The sequence below is a fragment of the Marmota flaviventris genome, chromosome 8, assembly GCF_047511675.1.
Source record: "Marmota flaviventris isolate mMarFla1 chromosome 8, mMarFla1.hap1, whole genome shotgun sequence".
NCBI lineage: Eukaryota > Metazoa > Chordata > Mammalia > Rodentia > Sciuridae > Marmota > Marmota flaviventris.
Window position 1 is genome coordinate 113,500,870 of NC_092505.1, and position 27,242 is coordinate 113,528,111.

Here is a 27,242-nt window from a genome sequence, read left to right on the forward strand (position 1 = left end):
TGAGAGAGCATCTTGGGTGCATTAAGATGCTAATTACAGGTGCAGACAGAGAAGATAGTGCAGGGCTTTCAGGAGGGTGTGATAGGTGCCACAGGGCTCTCTGAGGCTCCTCTGTTGTCCTTTCAGAAAGGAGAAAAAGAATAGGCATTGCTTTTCCTCCTTTGCTTTGTTCACTCCCCCTCCCCCCCACACAAACCTTCAGGGAACAAAGCACCTGGTGAAGATGGAAGACTTCTCCCCTTGATGCACCCACAGGGTGCAGTGGTGGCATGCTATTGCTCCTTGAAATCTAGTAACTGGTTTCCCTTCAGCTTTAACCATTTTGCAATAGAGAGCTCACATGCTTCCTCCTAATCCTTGTACAGTTTGAGTCCTGCAGTCAATAAAGTCAGGGCATACTTGGTTCTGGTGAGCCTTTATCCAGAAGCCTGGAGTATAGAATCATGCCTTTACTCTGAAGCTCTGCCTCCCTGCGATACTTTGATGCCAGGCACTGCCTGTCCTTCCTAGGCTGCCTGGCTCAGAGCACCACTGGAGAAGTCAGGGCTGGTCTCCCCCATGTCCCTTGCTGCCTCCCAGCCTGCCCAGCACATGAAGTTCATCTGGCTCTAATCTCCACTTAAATTTTCTGTTTACTCTCTTCCTGAAAACAGGGCAGAGGAAACTTGGCAAATGTTAGCTGCTTGGTGGGAACTGCAGCAGGCTAGTGTCTGTCGCACGCAGGGACCACCGTGTTTCATAGGATGCCTCTGCGTAAATCCTGGAATCGGCCTCAGGCTGTGCCGGCCTGGCAACCAGAAATGTCACCAGCAGACACTACAAAAAAGGACAAGTTGATGTTTAGAGTGAGTCATCCCCAGGGCTCTGAGGTGTGGGAGGGGGTCCCAGGGAAGGGGGAGTGAGCAGTGTGATCTGATGTGCATGCATAGGGCCATGAAGTTGAAGTAGTTGGATCCTTCCCTCCTGCTTGGCCCTGTTCTTCATCATTTGTCATCTTTATAATAAGGCAGGAGGAAAGTAGCACAGAGCTCCCAGGCTGTACACGGGAGTCTCCAGCAGGGCCCTTCACTGATCTGGCCGCTTACCTGCAGGTGGTAGGACTCTGTGCTAAACACCAGGTTGATGTGATAGCCCCTCTGTGGATCCACCTGAAATACAGAAATCATCTTAGCATTGTGGGGGCTCCGCTGAGCCTCATGACCAAGAACTGCACTCTCAGGGTGGCATGGCGTGCAGATGGTGACAATTATACCTGAAGAAAACATTTTTATTGCTGAATTTTTTTACAAACTCATTTTGCTACCCAGTTTGCTAGTTTGACACACAGTGAGAGGCAGAAAAGGGACGCAGTATGTTCTTCTGGAAGCTGACTTTGTAAGAGCAGCTAGACAGGCACTGACGGGTACAGGGAGCTGTGCTGAATTCCTCCACACCCTGATAGTTAGAGCTCCCTGGCCGGGCTGCTGGGGCCACAGAAAGACTAGGACTCTCCATCGTGCCAGTCTCAGTCACATGGACACAGTAAACGTGTAAGGACATGTTTTCAGGAGGTGACAGGTGAAGAGATGGGTAGTCTAGAAGCCACTTAGGAGGTGCCTTCAAGCACCTCCTAAAGAAAGGCAAGGGTACCTGTGGGCAAGGAAGGTCCATGGCTGGGGGCGAGATGGCCTGGACAACACTGGGAATGGCCTCATGTGACTATGTCTCTGCTGTAGTTTGGATCTCGCATGTCTCCCAAAGATCCATATATTGAAGGGTTGGTCCCCAGAGAGGTGCCATTGGGAGGTTAGGGCCTAGTGGGAGGTCTTCTGGTTATGGGGTGCTCTCTTCCTCTCTGATCCCTGGCCATTTTCATTCCTACTATGTGCTGCCCCAGCACAGGCTATAAAGCAACAGGGCCAGCGGATCGTAGACTAGAATCTTCCAAACCATGAGCCCAAATAAACCTTCCTTCTCCATAAGGAGATTATCTCGGGCATTTGTCATAGCCACAGAAAGCTGCTAGCCAGTGTTCTTACAGGCAGGTACGTGTCTGAGCTTTTGAAATGCATCTTTAGCCTTTTTAAACTTCTGAATATTGAGTCCAATGCCAACTTTTTGGTAGTATCCATCCCCATATTGTTGGGGCAGTTTCAGCTACTTAAAACCTATATTATCTGCCATTCTTTTTTATTTAAGAGAGCAAAGTGGTCATTCAGCTAAGTGTTTTTTTTTTTTTTTTTTTTCTATAGAAGGAAACTCTGTGCTCCATGGAGCTGCAGTTATTTCATACAGTCTTGATTAAATTAGATTCTGTAAACATCATTTTTTTTTTTAAATCTGACCCAGGAACACAATAACCAGGGTTGTCTTATAAATAGAACAGGTATCATGACTTCTACCTAAAGATTGTTTTAAAACAGTGGGAAACGGTAGAGAAGGGAGGGATAAGGTTCGTTGGCAGCTATTCACATAGAAAATATTCAAACGTGTATGTATATCACTGCAGTTGCTGGGAGGGAGGACAGGACCCAAGAGCTGGGCACTAGAGCAGGGTGCCTGGGCTCATTCCCATCTTCACTCATGTTGGTATGAGGTGAAGCACTGACCTTGGTTCACAAAACACACGTTCTAGTCTCTTCACTCGCCCCAATCCCCCCACTGTGCCAGGCACTGAGGAGATGCAGAGAAACCAAGCCTCCTGTCAGCCTTCCCTAGTAGGCCTGCAGCTAGAGTGGACACAGGCAGGTGGATAGCAGCAGGCCAGGCTGGCAGTGTGGCTGATGAGCGGGGCAAGGCCCTGCCTGGTGCAGTGGGTGCACTCAGGAAGCGTCTGGCTGGCCATGGTCAAGCAGGGGAGGGAGGGAGGACTGGGCTGGCACCTGGACAAGGAGGCTGGAGAATGCCAGGCACGGGTACGGAGGGCAAGGTGGCACTTGAGATGGTGAGGCTGGAAAGGGCCTTTGAGGCTTTTATTTTTAATTTATTTTTTAGTTATAGGTGGAAATATGTGGTAGCTGAGGATCGAAGCCAGTGCCTCATGCATGCTAGGCGAGCGCTCTACCTCTGGGCCACAACCCCAGCCCCTGGAGCCTCACTTTTTAATGAGGACTTGGAACTGGATCCCAAGCCCATGGGAGCTGCATTGAATAGCCACAGGGTGTTGTGACCAGTGGGATGAGGCATAAACGTCGGCCAAGGTAGGTCAATGTGTGGTCTCTATTTTTATTAAAATCTGTGGTCCTGAGACACTAGGAGAACCGTGCTGGACCCCTGAGTGGTCCAAGCTTGGGGACAAAAGGAGCAGTGAGAGACTCCCCCGGGGTTGCTTTACTTTGCCTGCCCCTGCAACACCCCATGAGCAGGGCAGGCCTGCAGGGCAGCTGCTGGACCAAGCCGCAGGGCCTCTGCAGGGAAGATGCCTCAGCGCCCACCAAAGGGGAAGAACCCAGAACAGTGGGTTTGAGCCTGACGCCCAGCCACACTGGTCCTACACGCACCGGTGCTCACAGCTGGCAGTTCTCAGGCTCGTCCTCAGCTCCTGGGCCCCAGAGGCTTGCTGCACACCCAGGCTTTCCCAGCCCTGCCTTGTCTCTGCCTGGGAGGGGCTCTACATTCCTGTTCCAGCTGGGAGTGAGACCATGCTGCTGGAGACGTTGGACAGTTTCTCTCTGGTGTGGGGTCGCTTATGCATGAGAATGTGCGGGAGGATGCAATGTATGTAAAAGCAGAACTAGGAGGGTGGCGCGGGGCTGGGGTGGCACGTGGTTCCCTAGGGAAGGTGCTCGGGATGGGAGGAGTCGGCCCAGACTTCACACAAGGGTGCTCACCAGTGTCTCCTCATTCTCAAGATAGTTGTTCATATTGGAAAGAGAACTGAAGATGTCATGTAGCTTGGCAGTTCTTTTGAAACCCATGGAGGCAAAGTGGGGTCTCCGGGACCAATTTGTAGGGAAAGAAGCAATTGGGTTAACCTGGGCCGAGGCAGTATGGAGTCTGTCTTTTTTAAATTGTAGATGGACACAATACCTTTTGTTATTTTTTTAATGTGGTGCTGAGGATCGAACTCTGTTCTTTTGAAAAGCTATTTTCTTGGCTGATTTCCTTGTTTTAGTTCAACACTCTAAAAAGTGTCCACATTTCATCCAAAATAGGATTTTTGTATTTTTTGGTTCTACTTTATTCAGATGCAGTTCTTTTATCTCCCCCAAAGGCCTCCCCTCCCTTCCTCAGAGTTACAAGTTCCCTGGGGCCTGCAAGGACTCAGCGCCAGTCAGGGCCACCTTTGTCTGCACATGGTGTCTCATGCTCCTTGGCTTTAAGACTGGGTGTCTCTTTGCCCTTATTCAAAATACTCCGTGCACCCCAGGGTTTACCAGTGTGCCCCCTACTCCAAGCACTGTGCCAGGTGCATGAAGTACAGCGGGCAGAGCAGTAGCACCTGCCCTGTGATCTAGGGAAGGCCATGAGTGGCCACTGCAGAGCTGACTGTGGCTGGCCATGGGCCATGAAGGGATAACCAGAGAATTGATTAGGGCAGGGACCAGGGAGGTGCCAATGGAGTTGAACTCTAAGGAGTTGATTTTGGGGCTGGGGCAGCTGGTAAACCATTCCACACTGAAGGAACAGGGCTGATGTCCCTGAGGAGCCGCAGTGGGGCCAGTGGTCAGAAGGTGGGGAGAGGCTGACCAGGTGCGAGGGATTGTGTCCTGAAGGAAAAGGAAGGCCATGGCCTAGAAAGAAGGACTTTGAATAGATCCTCTTGCTGGAGCATGGAGGAGTGATGCTGGAGTGAAGAGGTGTCCAGAGGGGGTATGGATAGATTAGAAGGCTAGGTGGGGGGCAGGTGAGGGGCAGGACCGTGAGCCAAGGTGGGATGGTAGAAATGGACAGAGTGCGTGGCAGACAGATGGGACCCATTAGCAGGTAAACAGTGAGGGCTGGGGTATGGCTTGGTGGTGGAGCACTTGCCTAGCACATGCAGGGCCCGAGCCCCATTCCCAGCACCTTGCACGCACATACAAAAGGAGGAGGTCAAAAGTGAAGTTATATGCAGTTGTGAACCGTGTAGCAACGTTCTGGCCAGCGAGCATCACACATGCAGGGATGGTGCTGCAGAGTGATCGTGGAGCTGAAAAATCCCTCCGACTGGGACATGATACCCAGGTGTTTGTGGTGACGTGGTGTGACAGACCCACTCTGTGGCAGCGCATGGTGGGGATGCCCAACCTGCTGGTTTAGTGCCTGCTGTTCTTCATCATCTCAAAATGTGCTGCTCCCACTCATGAAAGTCAGCCGTGTCACAGCCACAGCCTCCACGACTCCTGCTTATGCATCTCTCGATCACATCAAGAAGACACACGGAGCCATCACCTTACACCATCTAAGTCTGCGCCAGGATACTGTGATGTTCACACAGTGACAAAGTGGCCCAGTGCTCAGAACATATCCCCAATCAAGATCAGAAATAACAAAGTGCTATGTCAGTGATTAAGACGTCATTAATATCCGGGGCAGAGCAATAGCAAGCACCCTCCCGGGCCAATGCCAAGGCCTGTCCCAAACTCCACATGAGGGGTGCTTGCCTTCAATGCTCAGAAATGCTGCTGAAACAGAGATGATAGGGACACAGATCAGAGCAGCAGTGTAGTGTCGCTGTGCAACTACTGGACTGGCAGAGAGGCCGGGCCTCAGGGCTCCCGGCCCTCACCTGCTGCTGGGGCTGTCTGCACACCTGGCCAGGTAGAGCCTACGTGGGCACACCTGCAATACAGAACTCCCACTCTAGGCCACATCCAGAGAATTAGGATGCCAGCATGCCAGGGTGTATGGTTTGGATGTGAGGTATCCCCCAAAAGCTCATGTGTGAGATGATGTAAGGCATACATTTTGTATCTGGAGAGTGGAGTCTCTCTCTGCTTCCTGATCATCATGTGAGCCGCTTCCCTCTGCCACATTCTTCTGCCATGATCTACTTCACCTCAAGCCCCAAGGAATGGAGCTGGCCTTCTATGGACTGAGACCTCTGAAACCGTGAGCCCCTAAATAAACCTTTCTTTCTTTAAAGTTGTTCTAGTCAGGTCTTTTAGTCACAGCAGCAGAAAAGCTGACTAAAAACAGGGCCTGTCTCCCATGAGGATGCTCCCCAAGGCGTTCTGCTAGCAGCAGGGCCCGCCTGCATCCACCCTGGGGCCTGAGCCGCTAAAATGGAGAGCTGAGCAGCTGAGGCAACAAACCAGCATGTGCACAGTGACTCAAGTCAGTCCTGAAAACAGCAAAGTTTGTGCACATGCCACGGAACCAAAACTACTAAGCAAAGCGCACGCGGAGCATGGTACCCGGCAACATGGCAGGAGGCTGTGTTGCCAGCTGGGGGCAGAGGACCCACGTGCAAGGGAGCAAACTCCCACGCGGGAGAGGATCCTCCACGGGCCAAAAATGGTGATGGGCCCTGAACCCAGGATTTAGCTTCTGGCACCAGCAAGCTCAGAACCAGACCTTTAGAAAGCTGCAAAGTCACTTGAGAACTGTGAATCCAGTCCAGAATAACTTGGCGTGGCTGACCTGCCAGAGCTTCCAAGCATTCTCCTGTTTTCCCTCTTAATTGTGACTAGTTTTGAGGGCATGACTATCTCCTTGCCATGTGGGGTTTTGAACCCAGAAGGGGTCTCCCAGGTGGAGCCAGCTGACCTTCGCCTCACCTGGTGGCCATCCACTGTGACCTGAATCAGTTTACAACAGTCGCACGGTGCAAAGTGAGCCTATTATGTTCAAGGCCATCTTTTAGAAGAAGCATTTTTGAGGAGCTGGATCCCCACAGGGCAGTGGAGAGACCAGCCCCCACATTCTTGAGGGAATGGCTATGGCGGGAAACACAACTGTGACACCTGGCACCTACACCACCCAGTGGGTCCACCTGCACACAGGTGAGCAAGCCAGAAGCCAGGCACACTGTTCTAGTCTTTTCCAGAATGATCCTCCACTTGAGAAAAAGTCTGCACACAAAGCAAGTGGCCATGTGACGGCATGACCTGGAGGAGAGCGTTAGCAGGCTTCTCTGTCATTGTGTGCAAAGGATTGTGTGCAGTAGCCCAGTGCTAAGTGCCCTCAGTCACGGAGCACACTGACAAGGTTCAGGATTTTATCCCAGGTTGTGTTTTGTTTACTTTAGATTCCTCAATTTGGGGTCCCATTGGCCAACAAGAGGAGTGCTCCACAGCACACCCCCAGGGCGAGCACCCTCAACCCCCTGGCAGTCCTTCCACACCCCTCCCCCACACAGGTGCTGCAGGCCAGGTTTGGCTGGACCTGCCATCAGGTCGGCTGGGAGGAGCCAGGCCCCTTTCAAAACCCTGTTTGAGAAAGTGTCTATGGAACTTGGCCTCCAAGGACGGGGTTCATCACTCAGGGTTGGTGCTATTTCTTGGTAAAAGAGAAATGCTCCTCATGTCCTTATCAAGTCAGTAGCAAGCACCCCACCAGCCACTGCAGAGTCATCATGAACGACCATCCTGAGAACCTCTCCATGCAGGGGAAGGGCATGCATGGCTCTACGTGTAGAGGGATCTGTGGCTACACAGACGTGTTCTGTCCCATGCCTCACCTGACATGGTGTGGTGCCCATGTATTCGTTCCTATAAAGCCCTTTGAGGTAGGTATTACTGTTAACCCCCTTTTAAGGGTGAAGAAAATGAGATTCTTGCCCCAAAATTCGGAACTGCCCAAAGGCCCAGAGCTAGTCCGTAGCCAAGACTGTCTTCAGAGCGGCAGCCCTTCCTGCCTACAGCAGAGACTGTGCATATGGCCCAGCAATCCCAGCCTAAGGAAAGGCAGAAAGAAAGCTGCTGCTTGCCCCCGTGGGTTAGGGCTGTGCTTAGAACCAGGCTCCTTGGACAAGACCCCCACCGCCTTCTGGGAACACCACAGTCAGGAAGGGCTGTGTATCCGTTTACTAGGGCTGTCATAACAAAGTACCACAAACAGATGGCTTAAAACAACACACATGTTCTCCAAGTTCTGGAGGCCAGGCTTCCAGTATCCAGGGTCACAGGGCCTGGCTCCCTCTGAGACTCCCACTGGACTCCTGCCTCTTCTGGTTTCGGACAGTGGCTCCTAATCCTGGTGTTCTTTGGGCTGCAGCTGCATCTCTCTGATCTCTGCGTCAGCCTGTAAGTGTTGTTCTTCCCTCTGTGTCTGTATCTTCACATGGCCTTTTCGTAAGGATGCCAGTCATTGGATTTAGAGCCCACACTAATGCAGTGACCTCATGTAACTTGATTTCATTGCAGAGACTCTCTTTGTGCCCACAAGCACTGAGGTTGCCACTTTAAAGTTTCTTTTTGGAAGACACAATCCATTAGAGATGGAAGTAAGATGCCCTGAGGCTAGAGAAGGAGCCCCTGGGCACAGACCCTTTCAGACAGGTTACAAATGGAAGCAAGACCCTGTGCTGTGGGGAGTCTCCAGAAAGGACCAGGATGAGACAAGCCAGGAAAGGCAGAGAGCATGTGTGAGGAATAGGGGTGACAGCCCAGCTTGGGGACATCAGCAGGTGAGTGCAGGCAAACCTGGTTTGAGATGACAGTGGGAGTGGGGACCAGAGGGTCTCAAACTAGGGTGTGCAGCAGAATGCGCTAGAGGGCCTGCTAAAGCAGCGCGGGCCCTCCCCCAGAGTGCCGATTCAGGGGTCTGGGGTCGGGTGCACAGCCTGCATTTCATTAAGCTCCAGGGGAGGCTGCGGCCCCAGGGATGGCATGAGAACATCTCTCTAACTGCTGAGTGGAGCCTGGCATCCCGGGGACAACGGGAAGTGGAGCAGCTCCCAGAACATCACTAGAACACAGCTGAGCCACTAAGTGGGAAACTGAGGACAAGAGGGTCCGTCCTCTCCAAAGGCTGAGGTGCCATCAGCACCCTGTGAAAGGAAAAGCAGCCCAAAGTTGGTTGACACAGGCGCCTGGAGCTTCTGGCAGTCGGGTACAACCCTCAGAAGGGCAGCAGGTAGGGCTGCCCTCGGCTTCAGCAGCACTGCTGATGGGCCCCTGGCCACTTGGCACGTGGGCTTTTTTGAGAAGAAACATTTGAAGAAAGCAGTCTGGGCTAAAATAATTTTTGAAAGAACGTTACTCCTTGCTTCTTGTTGCACAAACGGGTACTTTGCTACACATCGGGCCCTCTTTATCTGCAGGGCACATTCCAAGACCCCCAGTAGATGCCTGAAATGGTGAATAGTAACAAATCCTTTATTTACTACATTTTCTCCTATTAATAAATGCCGGGCTGGGGATATAGCTCAGTTGGTAGAGTGCTTGCCTCACATGCACAAGGCCCTGGGTTCAGTCCTCAGCACCACAAAGATAAATGAATAGATAGACAAGTAAATATTGCCTATCTGTGAAACTTTAATTTATAAATTAGGCACAGTAAGAGATTAATACCTGGTGGTTGATCTTAGTTGTTGACTATATTGAGCAGTACATCCCTAGGTGTGTCTCTGTGGGTCTTTCTAGAGATGACTGGCATGTGGGTCAGCAAACAGAGTTGGGAAGGCCCACCGTGAATGTGAGTGGCACCATCTAAGGGCTGGGGGCTCAGTTAGAACAAAGAGCAAAGGAGGGGACGCTCACACATGCACATGTCAGATTCTCTTTGAAGGAATAGGTGTTTACTGCTATCATCGCCCATGGACATCCACTCCAGGTTCTTCCGCCTGGGACACAGCCTCTCACCAATGAGGTGAGTAGCTCCTAAGCCTTCAGCCTCTGGCTGGGGCTGCATCCATGGCTCCCCCTTCTTCAGAGGTACCACATCTTTGGACCAAACACAGCTGGTTTCTCCCAGCCTGGCAGACAGCCTTTGAGGGACTTTGAGAGCCTCTGACTGTGGGCACCATCTAAAATTTGCCCATTATAAATATAATATATTGTTTCTGTGACTTGGGAAAATGCTGAATAACTAATAATAGAACAATTGTAACAATATACTGTACTAAGAGTTTGCACTTTGGCGTCATTAAGTAATAACTTGAATACATCACTGTGACAGCTGATCTGATAGCTGGGAGAGCTACATGACTCACAGGTGGTCACATACACAGTGTGGACATGCTGCCCAACAGGATGGTCCATACAGAGAAAGACAGCATGAGATTTCATTATGCTCTTCCAGATGAGTGACACGATTTAAAACTTGTGAACTGTTCATTTCTGGAATTTTCCATTTAACGTTTTTGCAATTGTATGGATAATAAACCACAGGAAGACAAACCACGGAGTGGGAGAACCTGCTGCATAATGATGCCTGTGTGTACATCAAGGAGTCAAAACTGCATGTTCTAATAGCAGCCCTACAAATTCGTCTTTTTTTTTTAATGTTTATCATAAAACACAAAACTGTCTTCATTCTTATGGATCAAAGATTTTTCTCCACCATGTGTCTGAACTATCTTTACATTAGACACTATCCAAGATAGGGGAGAATAGGTATTTATTCATCCTAAGACCACACTTTACAACCCAGCTCCCCCTTTCAACTCACTCAGAACACAGACACTTGAATGATGTGCTAGGGAAGCCAGGGTGGGCCTTCCCTTGGGGGCCATAAAACATCACTGACCCCCAGTCTCCAGAGTCAGGGTCCCCTGGAAGCTCATCTTCAGAAAGGAGGGAGCCCCATGCTTTGGGGAAACATTCCTTCTTTTTCCTTCCTGTGCTGGTCCCTTCCCGTTGTCTTGTGACAACTTTAAACTTCACATTTCCATGCTGAAGGGTGGGTAGTGAGGGCCAGTCTATGTTAAGAGCTCACAAGGGATTCTAATCTCCCCCGCACACACCCTGAAACCCAGGGGTCAAACACAGCTTCTAAATGTCCCCTCCAGCCTACATATTTGGTAAAAGAACAAATATCATGCTATTCCAGTAAAGGCAAACTTTTTCATTTTATAAGGTTACTATATGAGTCAGGCTCAGTTGGAGACAAACAACTCATTTGTGAATAAAAATTACTGTTCTGTTCTTAGGTTCTGTACAGATAGAGCATTCAGTTTATTGCATTAGACCCTGGAATTACCTTATTAGTTTTCCCTCTTTCAGGCAAGGCCAGAAAAGTAAATACAGCTTTTGTTACAAAAGTCAGGCCAGGCCTGATCCATTGGGCCCAGGGATATCTCTGCATGTGGACACTTCCTACCAGCTGAAGAGCTGTGGAGAGAATGAATACTGTGTGAACCCTGCCTGGCCAAGTCTGGGGTGAGTTCTTGGGCTCCAGAAGGGAGCTGGCCGGGGGCAACTGTGGAAAGAGCTGCAATAAGACAGGTGACCTGCCACCTCCTCTCCTATGGGGAGTGAGGGGACCTGTCGCATATCCTTCTCTTTGTGCCCCATGGTAGCAACACCCTTCCACTACTGTTCCTGCATCTAACAAATATTTAACATGCATCTCTAGCAGGGACAGGCTAGTGCAAGGGAGGAGACAGATGTGAGGACTGGCACCACCCAGTCTGGGAGAGGCAGCCACACCCACAGAGTGGAAATTCAGTCAAGAGCTAGGTCAAAGCAGCCAGGGGCCAGGTAACAAGGCACAGGTAGAGGGCAGCCTTGGATGTGAGGGTACCAAAGCCTCAGAGACCAGCCAGCAAGAGTGGGAGCAGCAGAAGCCATGGTCGGCAGCTTGGGAAGTCGCTTCCCAAGGCAGAGGTCAGAGCCCTCGTTGGGTGAATAAGGCCCCTACAGATGGCCATATCCTGCAAAAGAGCCGAAATCACACACTGGAGAAAAGACAGTCTTGAGAAAAATACTAATGGTGCTGGAAAAATGGATTATCCATAGGTAGGAGAATGAGACTAGACCCTTCACTCTCATTCTACATAAAAATCAACTCACACGGATCAAAGACCTGGGAATTAGACCAGAAACCATGCAGCTCCTAAAGGAAAACACAAGTATTGCAACACACAGGCACAGGCAATGTCCTTCTCAATAGGACCCCTAAAACCCAGGGAATAATGCCAAGAGTTAATAAATGGGACGGCATCAAACTAAAAAGCTTCTGCACAGCAAAGGAAACAATTAGGAATATGAAGAAAATTACAACAGAATGGGAGAAAACTGCTAACTGCTCTTCTGACAGAGGGTTAATATCTAGAATATGTAAAGAACTCAAAAAGGAAGTTCCTATGTACATATACAAATACACCACAGTGAATCTCACCATCATGTATCCACAAGACTGGGATCCTAATTAGAATAAGGTCCACTCCATTATACTCTATCATGTATAACTAAAGAACAAAATCTTTACACCAAAAAAAAACAACAAAAACAAAAAATCCAATTAATAAATGGGCAAATTAATTAAACAGGTACTTCTCAAAATATAAATGACCAACAAATGTTTATGAAAAATGCTCAACATCATTAGCAATTAAGGAAATGGAAATCAAAAGTACATGGATTTCATCTTAAACCAGTCAGAATGGCAGTGATCAAGAACACAAATAATAACAAATGCTGGAGAGAACGTGGAGAAAAAGGAACACTTTTACACTCACTGTTGGTTGTTGTAAATTAGTACAACCACAGTGGAAATCAGTATGGAGGTTCCTCAAAAAGACCAGGAATGGAACGACCATGTGACTTTATTTATCCCAAAGAAATAAAGTTATCATACTATAATGATACATGAATACCCATGTTTATAGCAGCTCAATTCACAATAGCCAAACTATGAAACCAGCCTAGATGTCCATCAACCGATGAATGGATACAGAAAATCAGGTACAGGTACACCAGTAAGTTTAATTAGCCATAAAGAAAAATGAAATTATTTGCAGGAAAATGAATTGAACTTGAAAAAGCCAAATTCAGAAGGGCAAGGGCCTGTGTTTTCTCATATGTGGAAGCTAGAGAGGAAAAATTAAAAAAAAAAAAAAAAAAAGGGTGGGAACAATGTCATGAAAAAAATCAAGGGGAGATCAGAATAGAGGAAAGGGACCAGGGGTTGGGAGGCAGGGATGGGGGAGGGGAAGAGCAGGGGAGTGATACTGGCCAAATTATATTGCCATATTGTGTGCAAGAACCAATATGTAACAACAAACCCCATCATTATGTACAACTATAACGCACCAATAAAAAATGTTCACACACATCCCTGTTCTAATCCCCAGGTTTTACACTGCAGAAGGGATTTGCCAATGCAATTAAGTTAGTGACCGGGAAATGGACAGGTCCAGGGCCATCACAGGGTCCTCAGAAGAAGATAGGGCACAATCAGGAGATGGGGCAGAACCATGAACCCAGGAGAGGAAGGTGGCCCTTAGAAACCCCATAGATACCTTATCTGTAGCCCAGGGACATCCATTGCCAATCTCTGATGTCCAGGACTACAAGTGAATAAACTTGTACGACTTTAATCCCCTGGGTTTGTGGCAATTTGCTGTAGCAGTGATGGTCAAGTGGCAACTCCTTCCTGTTTCTTTTTATCTCATTAATAGCTACGACCTGCTCATTTCTGCTGCTGTATTCATGCTTGCTCAGCAGCTGTGGCAGGAACCAGAGCTGCTTGGAGAAAGAGGGCGACATCAAGGTTACTTGCATGAGAACCCAGATGTCTGTCCTGTGTAAAAGATCCTGAAAACAAAGAGGCAATGCTCAGCTTCTGGGGAAGATTCCCTGAGTCTGCACCTGTGCTGAGTAAACCTCGCTCTCCTACATCTCCTTTCCAGTGCCATAATCTTCAGTAACATATTTTGGTGCATTGGCCGGGAAACTGTCAACCAAGCTGGCCATTTGTGTCAACATTGTCGGGGAACTAGAGAAGGCCATGGCACCAGCCTAGTGACAGACAGAAAGGTGCCACCTGACAACTTGCCAGATCCTGACTCTCACTCCAGCTGGCCCTGGCTCTCATTACCTTATTAAATGACTCAGAAGGAAGGCCACCAAACTGGTACATCCTGGGGGCATCTGCCAGATTCTACCCTATGGCAGAAGGGGAAACTGACCACTTCCCAGGGACCACAGTGTCACTCAGTACAGGATTTGCTTACTAGGGGGCCTGTCAATTCTGGGGTGCATGTGACTGCAGATCCATGGTGACCTCATAAGCTTTAAGATAGCTCCAAGGTAACCTCATAAGCTTTAAGATAGCTACTAGGAGATCAAAAGTCCGTCTCTTCAGGGTTGGCCCGAGTCAGGGGCTTCTACTGACCTACCATTGATGCTAAGAGGCACCTAAATCTCTGCGAAGAGAGTGGCCAGGTGCACAAAAGTGTGCATGTGTCCCCTCCTCATTGAGTAATTCCACCTCAGGGTGGGAACTGTCACATATGGGAAGCTCAGCTTCAAAACCTCTAGTCTAGAGAAAGAGGGTGCTGGCAGGGGAAAAAACCCAGAAATTTCTCCAGATACACTCTGGGTCTTGTGTTTAAATATTTTTAAAATTCCAGGAAAAAAGAATCCAAGAGATGATAAAATAGTATTGTTTTATTTGGACTCAGGAAGCTATCCAAAGCCTTCAGTGTTCCGACTCCAACTTTAGGCCTCTTCAAGGTCAAAACTCCCCGACTGTACCTCAGGGAATCATGCCAGCAATGACGGGGGAGAAAATCGCAGCCAGCCTCAGCGGCTCCCACTGTTCCTCCTGCCCTTGTCCTTCATGAGCCAGGTTAAGGAAGGAATTAGGGCAAAGCCAACAGATATTCAGATGTCATTTGGAGGGAAGAACAAGGAATGGTTTGAAAGACAACAATAACAGCTTGGGAGTAATTATGGCCATGTCGTTTTTTAAAATTCAAACCTCTGTCTCATTTAAGCCTGTGGTTTCTAAGATAAATTCACATTTGGTCTTGGGCACATAAATTAATACATTTTGTTCCAGGCTTATTTTGTCCAACTTGAGTTTTTAATCCTCTGTTTATTCTACTGTCTTTGTTCAGAGGTCATTTATTCAAGAAAAAAGCTGCAAAATCTGTTTCCTGATGGTTTTTCTATATTTGTATACATCTGATATTGTATGCTATATCTACATATATATCATGTACATGGTATCAAAAATTGGATTATAGATAAGTACTCATATATTTAATAAATGGATAAAATGCTTTTTAGTCCACATAGCTTACAATTTTTTAAATATTTATTTTTTAGTTATAGTTGGACACAATATCTTTATTTATTTTTAGGTGGTGTTGGGGATTGAATCCAGGGCCTCGCCTATGCTAAGCGAGCGCTTTACCACTGAGCTCCAGCTTACACATTTTTAAAAGAAAGTTCAATTTAAATTGCCTAGAAAAGACATTTAGTTAATTTACAAAGTTAAGACACTAAAATATCAACTGCTAAACATAAATTCAAGTACTTATGACTTCTTAAATTCCATAGGTAACATATTTGAGTATTATATGTTTTTATAAATTGGTAAAAACAACAGCACACACACACACACACACACAAATGTCCCTAATGTTTCTAAGGGAAGCCACACAGGGTCAACAAAACCCTTCAAACTGGAGCAAAGGACAGGTAGTAGTCAGTGTATATAATAAATGATCAGGTCAGAAAGATGGAGGCTAATTCAAATAAAAGGAGTGGAGAGGCTTCTCACTAATCCCCAAGGGTAACTCCCTGAGGAGTCTCAGCTGACTAATCTGCACACAGCCAAGCTTGAGGAACCAACCACTGGCTGATCAATGGCTCTTATTTTCTATGTTGATCTATGTACTGTGACACTTTGGCACTGCCACCCTTTACCTTTCTCAGTTTTCTTAGCCTTGGCTTTTGCTGTAGATTAACAAGAATTGCTCCAGCTGGTTGGCATGAGGTTAACAGCTTCCATTGGCAGGTCTTTTCCTCCTTTTAACAAGGTGCTTTGTTACTATTGGTTTCTAATCTGGCTCCTATCTGTGGACTTGAACCTCTCACCTGTGACCCATGTCTTCATGACTCCATCAAGCTAAGATATCACCACCACCCTACTTGATCATACCCATTTCTTCTACCAGGGAATTATCCAGGTTGGATTAAAAAAAAAAAAAAAAAAAAAAAAAAAACCAAAACACCCACATCCCAGGTCAGACCTGGAAAGGTTCAAGCCCCAGGAAATTATTTAAAAGATGGGTTTTAACTTTTGGGAAAATTCAAGAGTCTCCCAAGTATCATGGGGAGCAGTGCAGGTCAGCACCACTGGGTCCTTACACTTGGTGTGCTCCTAGAGTCACATGCATGCTGGACTTCCCTGGCTGGAGACATCCTGAATAACCACAGCACACAGCCTAGAGTGGACCCTTGTTATGGCTGCTGTCCTCAGAAACGACGGGACTGGCTCTAAAGCATTCAACTGAGGCACCGTTACAAGGGCTGTTAAGTGTCCTGGCTGCATAAGAGAACAGGACTGGGGTGGTTCATTGCCAACAGTGACTGAGCAAGGATCAGGCTGGATTTGGGAGAGGGGAGAGAGTTGCATATTTAACATCCCGAGCCTCAAGCCTCTTTATGGTAGTCATTTGGGGGCAGAAGAATCTGGAGCCCCACCAGACTCTTGGTGGTTACAATCGCCACCTGGTCTGTCCTTGGGGGCTACTGATGCCCTGTGGTTGCACCATTCCTAGCTCCACAGCTGGAAAGCCAAGTGGAAAATGTAGACTGGTTTAAAAAAAATGTGGTTTAAAAAGTTTATTAGAAGATGGTTAGAAGAGGTTAAAACATTCCTACAAACTAGCTCATCTGGTGCATCTGGATTGGGTGACCGGCAAAATGCCAGGGAAGCCAAAGCTTCTTCACCCTAGGGCCTGCTGGTCTCTCCCACCCCTGCCAGCAGAGCTGCAGACCAGGAGGGCAGGTGGTAGAGGAACTGGATGCACCTGTGCCTTTCAGCATAAGCAGGGCCTGGGCAGGAGGGGCCCCTGTGTGCTGTGCCCCAGGGCCTTGGCAGGAGGGTGCTTCCATGTCCTGCCCCAGGGCTTGGGTAGAAGGGGCCTTTGGGCTGTGCCCAGCACTCCTGAGAAGATCCTGGGGCCTGAAGAGAATGGTTCCTCTCATGGCTGCCTCCACTTCCCATTGTTCTCTCCCAAGGGCTCTCTAAAAGCAAGGAAGAGCTGTTCTTACAGAAAATAGACGATCATCTCACTTTATGCGTTTGAATTTGTCTTTTCTCCTCCATCAGGGTTGAAGCCTCTAATGCTCCAGTTCTTGCTTATGTGGCCTACATAATGTATAGCTTTCCTATCCTGAATGATCACCTCTGAATTATTGACATTAATGGAGCAAAGAGTTCAAGGGGAGCTGTGATCTGATGATTATGTATTGAAGAGCTTTAAAAGTTGAGAGGACTTTTAAAGAGAACAGGACTGGGGTGGTTCATTGCCAACAGCGACTCGCCAGGATAAAGCCTTTCTTAAAGTTGGTGTTCTCCTGCCTGTGACCCTGGGTTTCTGTTGTCAGATCCAGGGTAGCTGACCCTGGAAGGGCCAGGGCTTAGACTCCTGGCCTCTCGGGTGGCTGACCTTCCTCCAGACCTGCTCAGCCTGCCGAACGTATCACCTAATCACTTGATTAAATGCGACATAAATTGGTAAGAGTCCACAAAGTCATGTCCACAAAGTCCAAGTTCAGTGCTTTAGAAAGAATAGATAGAGGCAAGAGTCTAAACTTAGCTGTTGAATCAGGAACGTGTGAGTCACAGCTAGGGAAGAATAAGTAGAAGATTATGCCATTTTATTATCTGCAAGTGTTCACTCCACTGTCAACAAAAATGGACATCGCAGATGATCCCCTGTGGGACGTTTCCTTGCTAGGAGCTCCAATTAAAGGCCAAGGCCCTATTATCAAAAAAAAAAAAAAAACAGACCATAAATTTACCCTTAGCAATTATAATTGAAATGGAAACAAAGCCTGGGTGTGACACATGCTACCCACACACTTTGGCCAGCTGTTTCAAAGTCTCCAACTACTGGTCCTGGTCCCCTCCAACACCAGTTCACACATAGCATCTGATTCCACAGCCAGCGGACTTCCTCAGGAGGTCACCAAGGAAAACTTGGGTCAGCCTCTAATGAGAGGGAGAGCACACCGGGTGTGTGTGTGAGTGTGTGTGTGTGTGTTGGTTCTAGAACTCCCTGGAGGCGGAAGGGGACCCAGCTGGCCAGGATGTGCAGATCCACCCCCAGCTCCACCCAGAGCCTCCCACCGCCCTACCTGTGGGCCTGAGCCTGTGCCACGTGAAGCTTCACTGGCACAAGAAAGGTGGCCTGAGGCTAGGAGAGGGCCTCGGGCAATTGTTACTTGAGCGGCTTTCTGACTTTTCTAAAGGGTTAGTGCTGTACCGCCTTTCACCACTAGAGGTCCACGGCGTTTCTAAAATGAGGGCCCTTGCTTGCCGCAGGATCCCAGAGGGGAGTAATTCCAGGGCTGCTGGAGGGACTGAAACCCTTTGGTATGCGGCTGTTCAACTTTGCCCAGGACATCGTCGTCATGACCTCGTTCACACACACACACACACACACACACATCCACATCTCCAAAATGTTCCGAGACAACACTCGCCCTTGCTTTTGCAATGCACTCACAAGGTTTGTATTTCTAATCATTTCAATAAAAAAATAATGAAACAAGGCTGGGGGCGGGGTAGCTCAGTAGTGCAGCATGTCAGTAGTGCAGCATGTGTCTAGCACATAGAAGGCCCTTGGCTCAATCCCTGAACCAAAACCCAAACACCTGGACCTAGTAAATTGAGTTTATCACTCACTAGTGGGCCCTGAGTTTGAAAAACCCTGACTTAGCCTCAGCCTCTCATCTTGTAGTGGCATGTGGCCACCTGCTTGCTCTGGTGGGTCCTGACTGCAGCACTGAGCTCTCAGTTGATGCACAGATGGGATGAAGGGGCATCTTTATCCCTCATGCTGGTGCCACAACTGCTGTCCTTACTAAGGCAGAGATTCCTCGAGCCACCGTGCTGGGTGCTGCACGGGACTTGTCTTTGCTCCTCACACAGGCACCTCAGTGCTTCAGAACTAATCGGACCTCAGAGGCCTTCCCTAAGGACACTGCCCCAAGTCTGAGTCAGGGCCACCATGTCTAGCCTAGTACACTGTTGGTGTCAAGAAACAACTGAGGGTTGAGCGCTGCCCCTGTGGTGATAACTCACATTCCTAGACCCTGGGCAGTGTACACACATCCTCTGTCGTGACTCTTAAAACCACCCTGCAGGATGGCAGAGCATGAATTATTTCCATTCCAAATGGGGAAATGGCCAGAGAAAACTGACACGACTGTCTCTAGGTTGTGTGGCGGCCGAGCAGGGCTCCCTACAGCACCCCGAGATTCCTGACTGACCTCTTTTCCTTGGTGGCCATAGCCACGCAAATATTTTACACCAGGGAAAAAATGGCAGGTAAACTGATGACAATAAGAAGCGGCCATTTCTCAAAGATTTTACTGCACACCTGCCTGCCCTAATCCATTGATTTCCTTCCTTTCTTCCCCAGCGCCCCCTCTGAGGAGAACCTTTAAAATTCAGAACCATTACACTATTACAGATGAAAAGCAGTAATGCAGTCTTGTATGGAAGAGAAAGGGAGTGCATTGTTACTTAACTCACTCAGGTGCTGAGAGTTAATTTAATTATTTTATGAAAGGTGCCAAGAATGTTATTTTCAAGGGGATGACTAAATGCACGAAATTATTATTTTTAAATCCCTGAAACTTGAAGGCTGGTGTACTCTAGAAATATGAGCTTGGTTTTCTGTAGGGAATCACCCCCATTGATATCCAGAGAGCACATTTTTAGGGTCCCTCTGGGCCTTTGGGTGGGGGCAGCATCTCTCCCACCCTGATGAAGAGCTCAAAGTTTTTTTTCCCCCTGTCTTTGCTGGACTAGAAGAACCAGACTTCTGTGTCCCAGAGGCAGAGAAGATGGTTAAAAATAGGTAACAAAAATAGGGTGCCCTTTCCTAGCAGCAAGTTGATTCTATCATTCAATAAAGTTAGCCCAACTGGGTTCAGGAGGAAGTCTTTAAAGAACCAAGGCTAGGCTTCCAAAAAGCCATTTCCTACCCTCTGATGCCAGGCCAGGGGCAATTAAACGAAGATCCTGCTGCCACTCAATTTGAAACCCACCTGTTTAAATCCAACACTTAATTCTAGGTTGAGGCTGTTTGTGTGTCTGCAGGATTCATGGAATATTTGCGGTTTGCTAGATAGGGCCACTTTGCTTAACTTCTGTAATCTTGTTTGGTGAAGAAAGCCACTAGCTCCACACAGAAAATACCTGGAGCCTGCTCCTTGAAACGGAAGCAACCAACCAGGAGAAATTCCCAATCTTTCATTCAAGTAGAAAAGTACGCCCGGCCGGGGTCAGTCCCTCCCATCAGATTTAGCGGATCCCAGCGCTGGAAGGTTCCTGCCCAGATGGATGTGTGAATTCCAACCAAATCATCCCGAAGCCCTGCTGGTGGCTTGAAATTATCAAGAGTTTCGCGGTCCTGCATGGGAACTGACTCAGATTTTGGAAATCAGAGTTTGGCGGGGAGCCACTGGTGGGTCGTGCGTCCCGAAAAGGTCAGTGCTGGGCTTGGGCCTCTTCCTCAGTTTCCCTAGTGCATCTCTCACCCAGGTGTGACTGCTGTCAAAAGCCGGGACCTGGGAAAGAGCCAAACACCTTGAGTACGCGCCAGCTTTCCGCGGTCTCTGCGCGCCAACAACCGCTCCACGCCCGGAGCCCGACGGTACTCCGCGAGATCGCGCTCCCTCCCAGCGCCTCCCGCCCGGCAGTCGCACAAGTGTCGCCGCTCGGCGCCGCCACTCACCTGCCAGCCGCCTGTCTGCACATCGGCCAGCACTCGGAGCTCGCTGGGCGAGCCGGAGTGGAAGTTGAAGAAGTGCAGCGCGACGCGCGCCGCCTGCTGCAGCACCGCCCACGAGGGTGGCGCGGGGCCGTCTGTGCCCCTGGGGCCCTGGAGCGGCACCGCGGGGTCCTGGAGAGGCACCGCCGCGCCCCGCAGTGTGAGCAGCAGCAGCAGCAAGAGCAGCGCCCGCGGCTGGGCGTAGGGGCGCGCGGGCCTGGGCGCGGACGGGGGTTGCCCGCGGGGCTGCATGGACGCGGGCTGGCGGGGCTCTGCAGACGCGGACCGACCCGGCTCGTAGCCTGGCGGGCTGCGCTCGCAGAAATAAGGCGGCGGCGGCCCCTCCCTTCCCCCGCGCCCCGCCCGGTGCGGCCCGGTGGCGCCTCCAAGGCGCGGGCCCAGCGTGTGCCCCCGGACAAGCGAGCGGACAGACGAGGGGCAGGGGGCGGGCCTGATTTCTGCCCGGAGTTGCCGCGATTTCCCGATCCTGGGTCTCTGGGCCTGCTGGGACTCTCCCAGGGTGGGGCTGGGACTTCCCTGCGGGGGGGGGGGGGGGGGAGGAGGCCGGCGGAGGAAAGCGCGGCTGCAACGGGACTGGAAGAGCAGTAGTGTAGGAAGCGGCCAGAGGCTGGAGCTGGAGTGAGGGGGAGAGGCGCAGAGGGAGGAGTGGGCAGCAGGGTGGTGGTCAAGGCCTTTAGAAGAGTCTTGATAACCCGGCGTGAGGCTGATTCAAAGGCAGGGGTAAGCCGGGTTCCAGTGGGGTGTGGGTTGGCTCAGGCCCTAGGCGGTGCAGGGATGAGGTAGCTCCTGTTTCTAAACCACAGACTAGAGGGATTGGGTAGAAGGGGTACTGAAGGGCACTCAGGGTTCTCCGCCCCCACCAGCACTCACCCAGCCCCGCTGTGGTTGAGGCCCGGTGTGCCATTTCTGGATGAGAGGGGAAGCCTCTGGAAACATCCCACACCCTGCCTTCCGCTGGATGTTGTCTGTCCATCATGTCTTTCCTTCCTTCTGAAGGTCTTCGTGGAACACCAACTCCCCTGGGCTCTGGGAAAATGAGGGTGAGCAAGCAGATAGACACACACCTCTGCTCTCCTGGAGCACATCTGGGCAGGAGGGGCCATGTTAGATGCAGCTGCAAGCTGTGGAGATGAATGGCTGCGGAAAGGCCAGGTGGAGTCAGGTGGTTATCATCTTAGTGTGGACACCTGGAGAAGGTGAGAGCCAGGAGGATGCAGGCAGGAAGACCAAGGAGGTGGCAGGAACTAAAAGTGCCGAGGCTTAGAGCAGGAGTCCCCTGGGCCTGCTTGAAGAAGAGCCAGGAGGTCTGGCTGGAGGGAGTCAAAAATGGAGAGAGCATAGCCCATGGGTTATGGCCTGGTCACATCTGAACATTCTCCTGTCTTCCCAGCAGCCGGAGGGAGAAGTCTTTCCAAGGAAGGCAGCACAGAAACATGGGAGGACCTGGGTTGTGACACATCGCCACAGTCTGGCTCCTCTTCCTCCCTCTGAGCCGTGCTGTCCACACACTTCTTTGCCTCAGGTCCAGTCTCCCTTCCCTACAGTACAGCTTCTAGCAAAGGAAAGTAGGCCTGGATTTGCCTGTTCTCTGATTGCTGGGCTCACCCCAGTGCACCCCGCAGGTGCTTGGCCAAGTACTCTTACCAGGAGACCCAGTCCCAGCCGTGGTGTGCTGAGAGAAGGGCCTAGTTTCCCAGTATTCCTGGCTCATGGGCAGTGAGTAAGGGGACCAGGAGCCAGCTCCCATGAGCCTCAGGCCCTCAGAATCCTCCAAGAGCAGGTGTGGCCAGCTGTCCCCCTTCCTCCTGGAGATGGTGCGCTGATTTCCATTTTTCAACCTCTCTCCAATGCTCTCCACCTGACCTTCCCCCCACCCCCCGCCCCCGTGGTCTCTGACTTTCACTCCCTGTTCACTGGGGGCTCAGGGATAGGTTAGGATTGTGCCCTGGTGTGTGAACCAGGACTTTTCAAAGTGGCTGGGAGAGAAGCTCTGCCCTCCCCAGAGCAGGTGCTTCCCCCTCCTTTCTCTCCCATGAGAGCAAGCCTGTGTCCCCAGAGCCTCTGGTGCCATCTTTCCTCTCTTGACACCTGGATGCAGCAGGCCTACTGGAGGCAGAGAGAGGCATGGAAGGAAGGCGGGTCATTGGGGGATGTTACGGACCCACTGGATCCAACGCTTCTGAAGCCCACTCTATTTGTGGACATTGGTAGGAACCAGTAAGCCAGCTATATTGTTTAAGCCAACTTGCCTGTAACATGGTTGGGAAGTTCCCAGTGCATTGCTGATGTAGTTACTATTGGCAGGAACCACAGATTCAAAGTTGCCCTTGGGAGTCTGTGCTAGGAGCTGGGGGGTTGGGGGAAGCCAAGTGCAGCTCTGGAAATCACAGCTGGGCCCACCATCTTCAGACTCCACCAACTGGAGGTTCCATTCCTTTCCCCAGCATCTTGGCCTGGCTGTAGAGCCTCACTAGGGGCAGGGCTGGCCCAAGCTGTGACCCTGGCTGAGTATTGGAGGCTTCTGGCTGGCAAGTGTCTGTCTCCATTTAGCACCATTGCTTAGCTCTGCAGACCCTGCTGCCTGACTCTAAGATTGAGAGAAGACCGACACAGGGGTGAGAGAGGAAAGAGGACCCTGGGGAAAGAAGAGGAATTCCCGTGAGAGACTGTAGCCTGGGCCATGATTGGGAGCCATCTCCAGAGAAGACAATAGAATGGACATTTCACAAAGGTCTAGGACCCTCAGTTGACACTTTGGAGTTTTCTCCACTTTTCTCACCAGTGTAAGCACCTGCCTGGGGGCTGAAAAGCAAAGTTGTCAGTTGCTAGCATTCAGCACGTCTGTGGTACCTGAGTGAGGCTGGTGCCTGGGTGATGTCTCTGGAGGAGCAGAGGAGAGCCAGCTGACTGTGGCTGCCCAAGAGAGGGGAATGAGGGGACAGGAGGGAAGGGCTGACTCTAACTCTGGGTCCTTCCTGTTACCATTGGAGGTAGTGCTGCAGCTCAGGGCATGGGAGCCAGGCGCCCAGGCCCCTCCTGTGGGCTGAGGGGTGCTTGGCCTGCCCATGGCTCACCGAGTGGGTGGTGAGGGTCAGGTGTGCCCTCTCCATACTCAGGTAAAGTATCAGGACTGTGCCTGGTACACAATAATGGCCATATCCATGGCCCCATTGTTATTGCCATTAACTTAAAAAACAGATTATCTTGAAAAAGAATGTCACCCCCTGTGGATTTCTTTTCACAGATGAAGGTATAGCAGGGACTGGAAACTGCTGGGCTACTCAGTGAAATCCCAGCTATTTCTTCAACGTTTCTTACAGCTCTTAGCAATTAAAAAAGATGAGGCTCTGTGTCCTTTGGATTCTTCTCCCTGGCTGAGGTGAAGGTAGGGGAGGTTGGCAGATATGGACACCCCATTCCTGACTCCTGCAAGGCCATTAGCCGGAGCTCAGGTGAGGATGATTCTATTTCAGAGCCCTGGAACCCAGAACACTGGAGAAAAGGCAGCTTGCCTGGGTCCTCGCCTGCATGACACAGTCTCTCTGGGGACCTTGGCTTCTCTAGGATAGGCCCTGTGAGCCTGCACACTCCCAGGCCATGTTTCCAGTTGCATGGAGCCTCCCCTGCACCCCATAGGAAGGCTTGACTGCCACAGTAGGGCAGAGGCCCCCTTAGTGGAGCCAGCTGTTAAGCCATGTTTGACTTCCTGTTCTCTCCTGTGAGGTGCTTGGGAATCATGGGGGATCCAGTGTCCTAAATATGGTGCCTGTAACCTTCCTGAGACTCATGCTGCAGGGAGGTGGTGCTTTGCCTAGAGCCAGGGCTTGGAGCCTCCAGCACCATGCTTAACCCCCACCCCCCGGATAGGCCTTGGAAGACCTGGGCCCTGGTGGAACAGCTCAGGAACGTTTTCTGGACCCATGAGGTTAAGGAGGAACCTTTCCACCTGAATCCAGAGGGACCAAATTCTTTGGGGATGCAGAACTGGAGACAAGGCTCTTTTTAGTAGTGTCACAGAAAATACGGTGGCAGTGTTTACTCCTGTCATCAGGAAGGATTTCACATGCCATAGATTGAGAAGAGACTGGCTTCGATGTGTCAGGAAGCCTCAGAATCTAATCAGATAAGGCAGCTGGCAACGTCCAGCAGGACTTTGAAATGAAAGCCACATGCGGTCACCAAGTCCTTCAAGTGTGACAAGGGTGGTTAAAGAATTTTTACTATAATTTTATTTAAGCTGATTGAAATATACACACTCATTTGTGGCTGGTGACCACTATATTCTACAGTGCAGTTGTAAACAAATGATTTTCATGGCATGATTCTTTTGAAGAAAGGGAAAGTGAGTTTGGGGCCCTGTGTTTCAGTCTTGGTGCTAGGTGCTTCCCCCCAGAATGATCTGATAAGTCTCCACAGCTTAGTAAGCTGGAGATCAGAGAGGGGTTAACTAACTTGCCTTGTGTTGTGTTCCCAGTGGTGGTTAAGGGAGGGATTTAGACTCAGTCTGGCCCTCTGGGATGGTCTTGGAGCAAGGTGGGCTTGAAGGGTGAGATTAAGAAGCCAAGAGAGTCCAAGGGAGTTGGATGATTTCAAGAAAGGGATACTGAAGGGGGCACACAACCTTTAGTACCCAACTAAAAGTTCATTTGCAGAGGAGAGTGGCTGATTGTCACTGTCACCATCCATGAAAGCTTCTTTGGCTGAGGTGGGGGACCCAGAAGCATGTGATGCAGTCCTGATTCCAAGACCTCTATTCACATGCCAATGGGCGTGAGTTGTCAGCAGGCCATATGGGGCTGGTGCGTGGTCCAGGAGGACTGGGCAGCCTGGCCCCTGCACCCTGTGAGAGGGGAAGGTGAGAGCTGCTAGGTCCTGCATTCAGGGTGCTCTGTGGGGTCCACATTGGCTGTTGGCAACAGCACACAGCAGGGCCCTCTTGCTCCAGTACTCTTCAGTGAGATGCTGCTCAGCTGAAGCAGTTTCAAAAATCTCTAATCTGTGGGCACAAAATGATCCTCCTAAAACCCACCAGGTGGGCAGGGCGTTCACATTTGAAACAGTGATTTAGGCCAGATGGATTCGAGGAACATTGCTTCTGCTGTAAGGATTTGACAAATCCATTTGGACATGTAATGGCCAACAGATGGTTTTTTAAATGTAATGAAATGAAAATGGCCAGCAGCTTGTGTTAGATCTTGCAGTTTTCCAAAGTGAGTCCTCATCCTTGGTGTGTCACACTCCTTAAGAACACAATGTCTTCATAGCTCAATCATGCGTTTTCTGGTGAATTTGGAAAGGTATTTTGTTTTTGATCAGTCACTTAAGACAGGACATTTGCCCTTCCAAGGATGAACTAACATCCTCCTTGGTGAGCTACAAATTGAGATGACAAATAGATTATAAAAATGGGACCTTTAATGTTCCAGTCATAGGGCATTTAAATAAATCTCAAAATAATAAACTCCATTCTTTCCTGGTTAAGGAGATTCTGTATTCATCAGAATGAAATAAGGAATGTTGAAGTTATTTTTTTCTGGCAACAATACTTGGAATTTTGCATTCTTCAAGGAAAATTGTAACAAAAAAATCTATTAACAGTGCTAATGCTGGTATGCCATGAGCTTCCAGGAGGGAGTGAGTGATGAAACTGTTTATGACATTAGTGTTTGCAGGTCAAATTTGCATAGTTTGTTATCAGGGCAAACTCAAACCAACTTTTCATGCCACACAGCCGGCCTCTACCCACATGTGGTGGCCTAATAACAGGACCAGGGACTAGAAGGCCCACATTGTTTGTCTCCTCCTCGCCATTCCTTCCACAGGGAGCCTGACAGGGCGTGCACGTGATGATGAGGACAAACAGGAGCACTGACAGTACACACATTACACATCACCTAGGTGACTTAGGACATGTAAATATATACAGATGTGGTAGGTCAAGTTCCTCGGAATGCAACCATGCTGTGGGTGGATCTTCAAATTGGAGCTAATCAAGAAAAGCTGGACTTGCGGGGATTTGAATTTATCAGCAAGTTGTGAGGCCAGCAAGGGGCATCTGTTCCAGGAAGGCACAGGGGCCTCGAGGGGACAACTGGGGGGAAGACCAGACAGGGCAGCAGTTGGCTGGATGCTGCCATCCGGAAGTTTCCTTAGGCAGAGGAGAAAGGAGGAGGACCTCGAAGACCAGCCATAGCACCTACTCTTGGGGTGGTCTTGGAAGTTATGCATACCTGGGCTGAGAAGTGCCCAAAGGGCACAGGATGAGTCAAACTGCGTGCAAATTATTTTCTAAATGAATGCTGGCGTGAAAATATTTTCACAGATAAATAATGGATCAGGCTTCAGGATAAGGAGGCACTATTGGCTAAGATGTATCTTAGCTTTTGACTCTTAAAGGACTGACTAGGAC

At 49.7% G+C, this 27,242-nt stretch overlaps 1 protein-coding gene across 1 annotated transcript in view; it reads right to left on the reverse strand.

The window, feature by feature from the left end:
- The window catches only part of Rarres1 (retinoic acid receptor responder 1), a 35,392-nt gene extending 11,449 nt beyond the window's left edge, over positions 1–23,943 (reverse strand). The window contains exons 1-3 of the mRNA XM_071614925.1: positions 23,908–23,943; positions 20,777–21,349; positions 1,086–1,148 (exon numbers count right to left, since the gene is read on the reverse strand). Coding sequence (XP_071471026.1) covers positions 1,086–1,148; positions 20,777–21,349; positions 23,908–23,943 — 672 coding nt within the window. The remainder of the gene's footprint in view (positions 1–1,085; positions 1,149–20,776; positions 21,350–23,907) is intronic.
- Between the last annotated feature and the right edge of the window lie 3,299 nt (positions 23,944–27,242).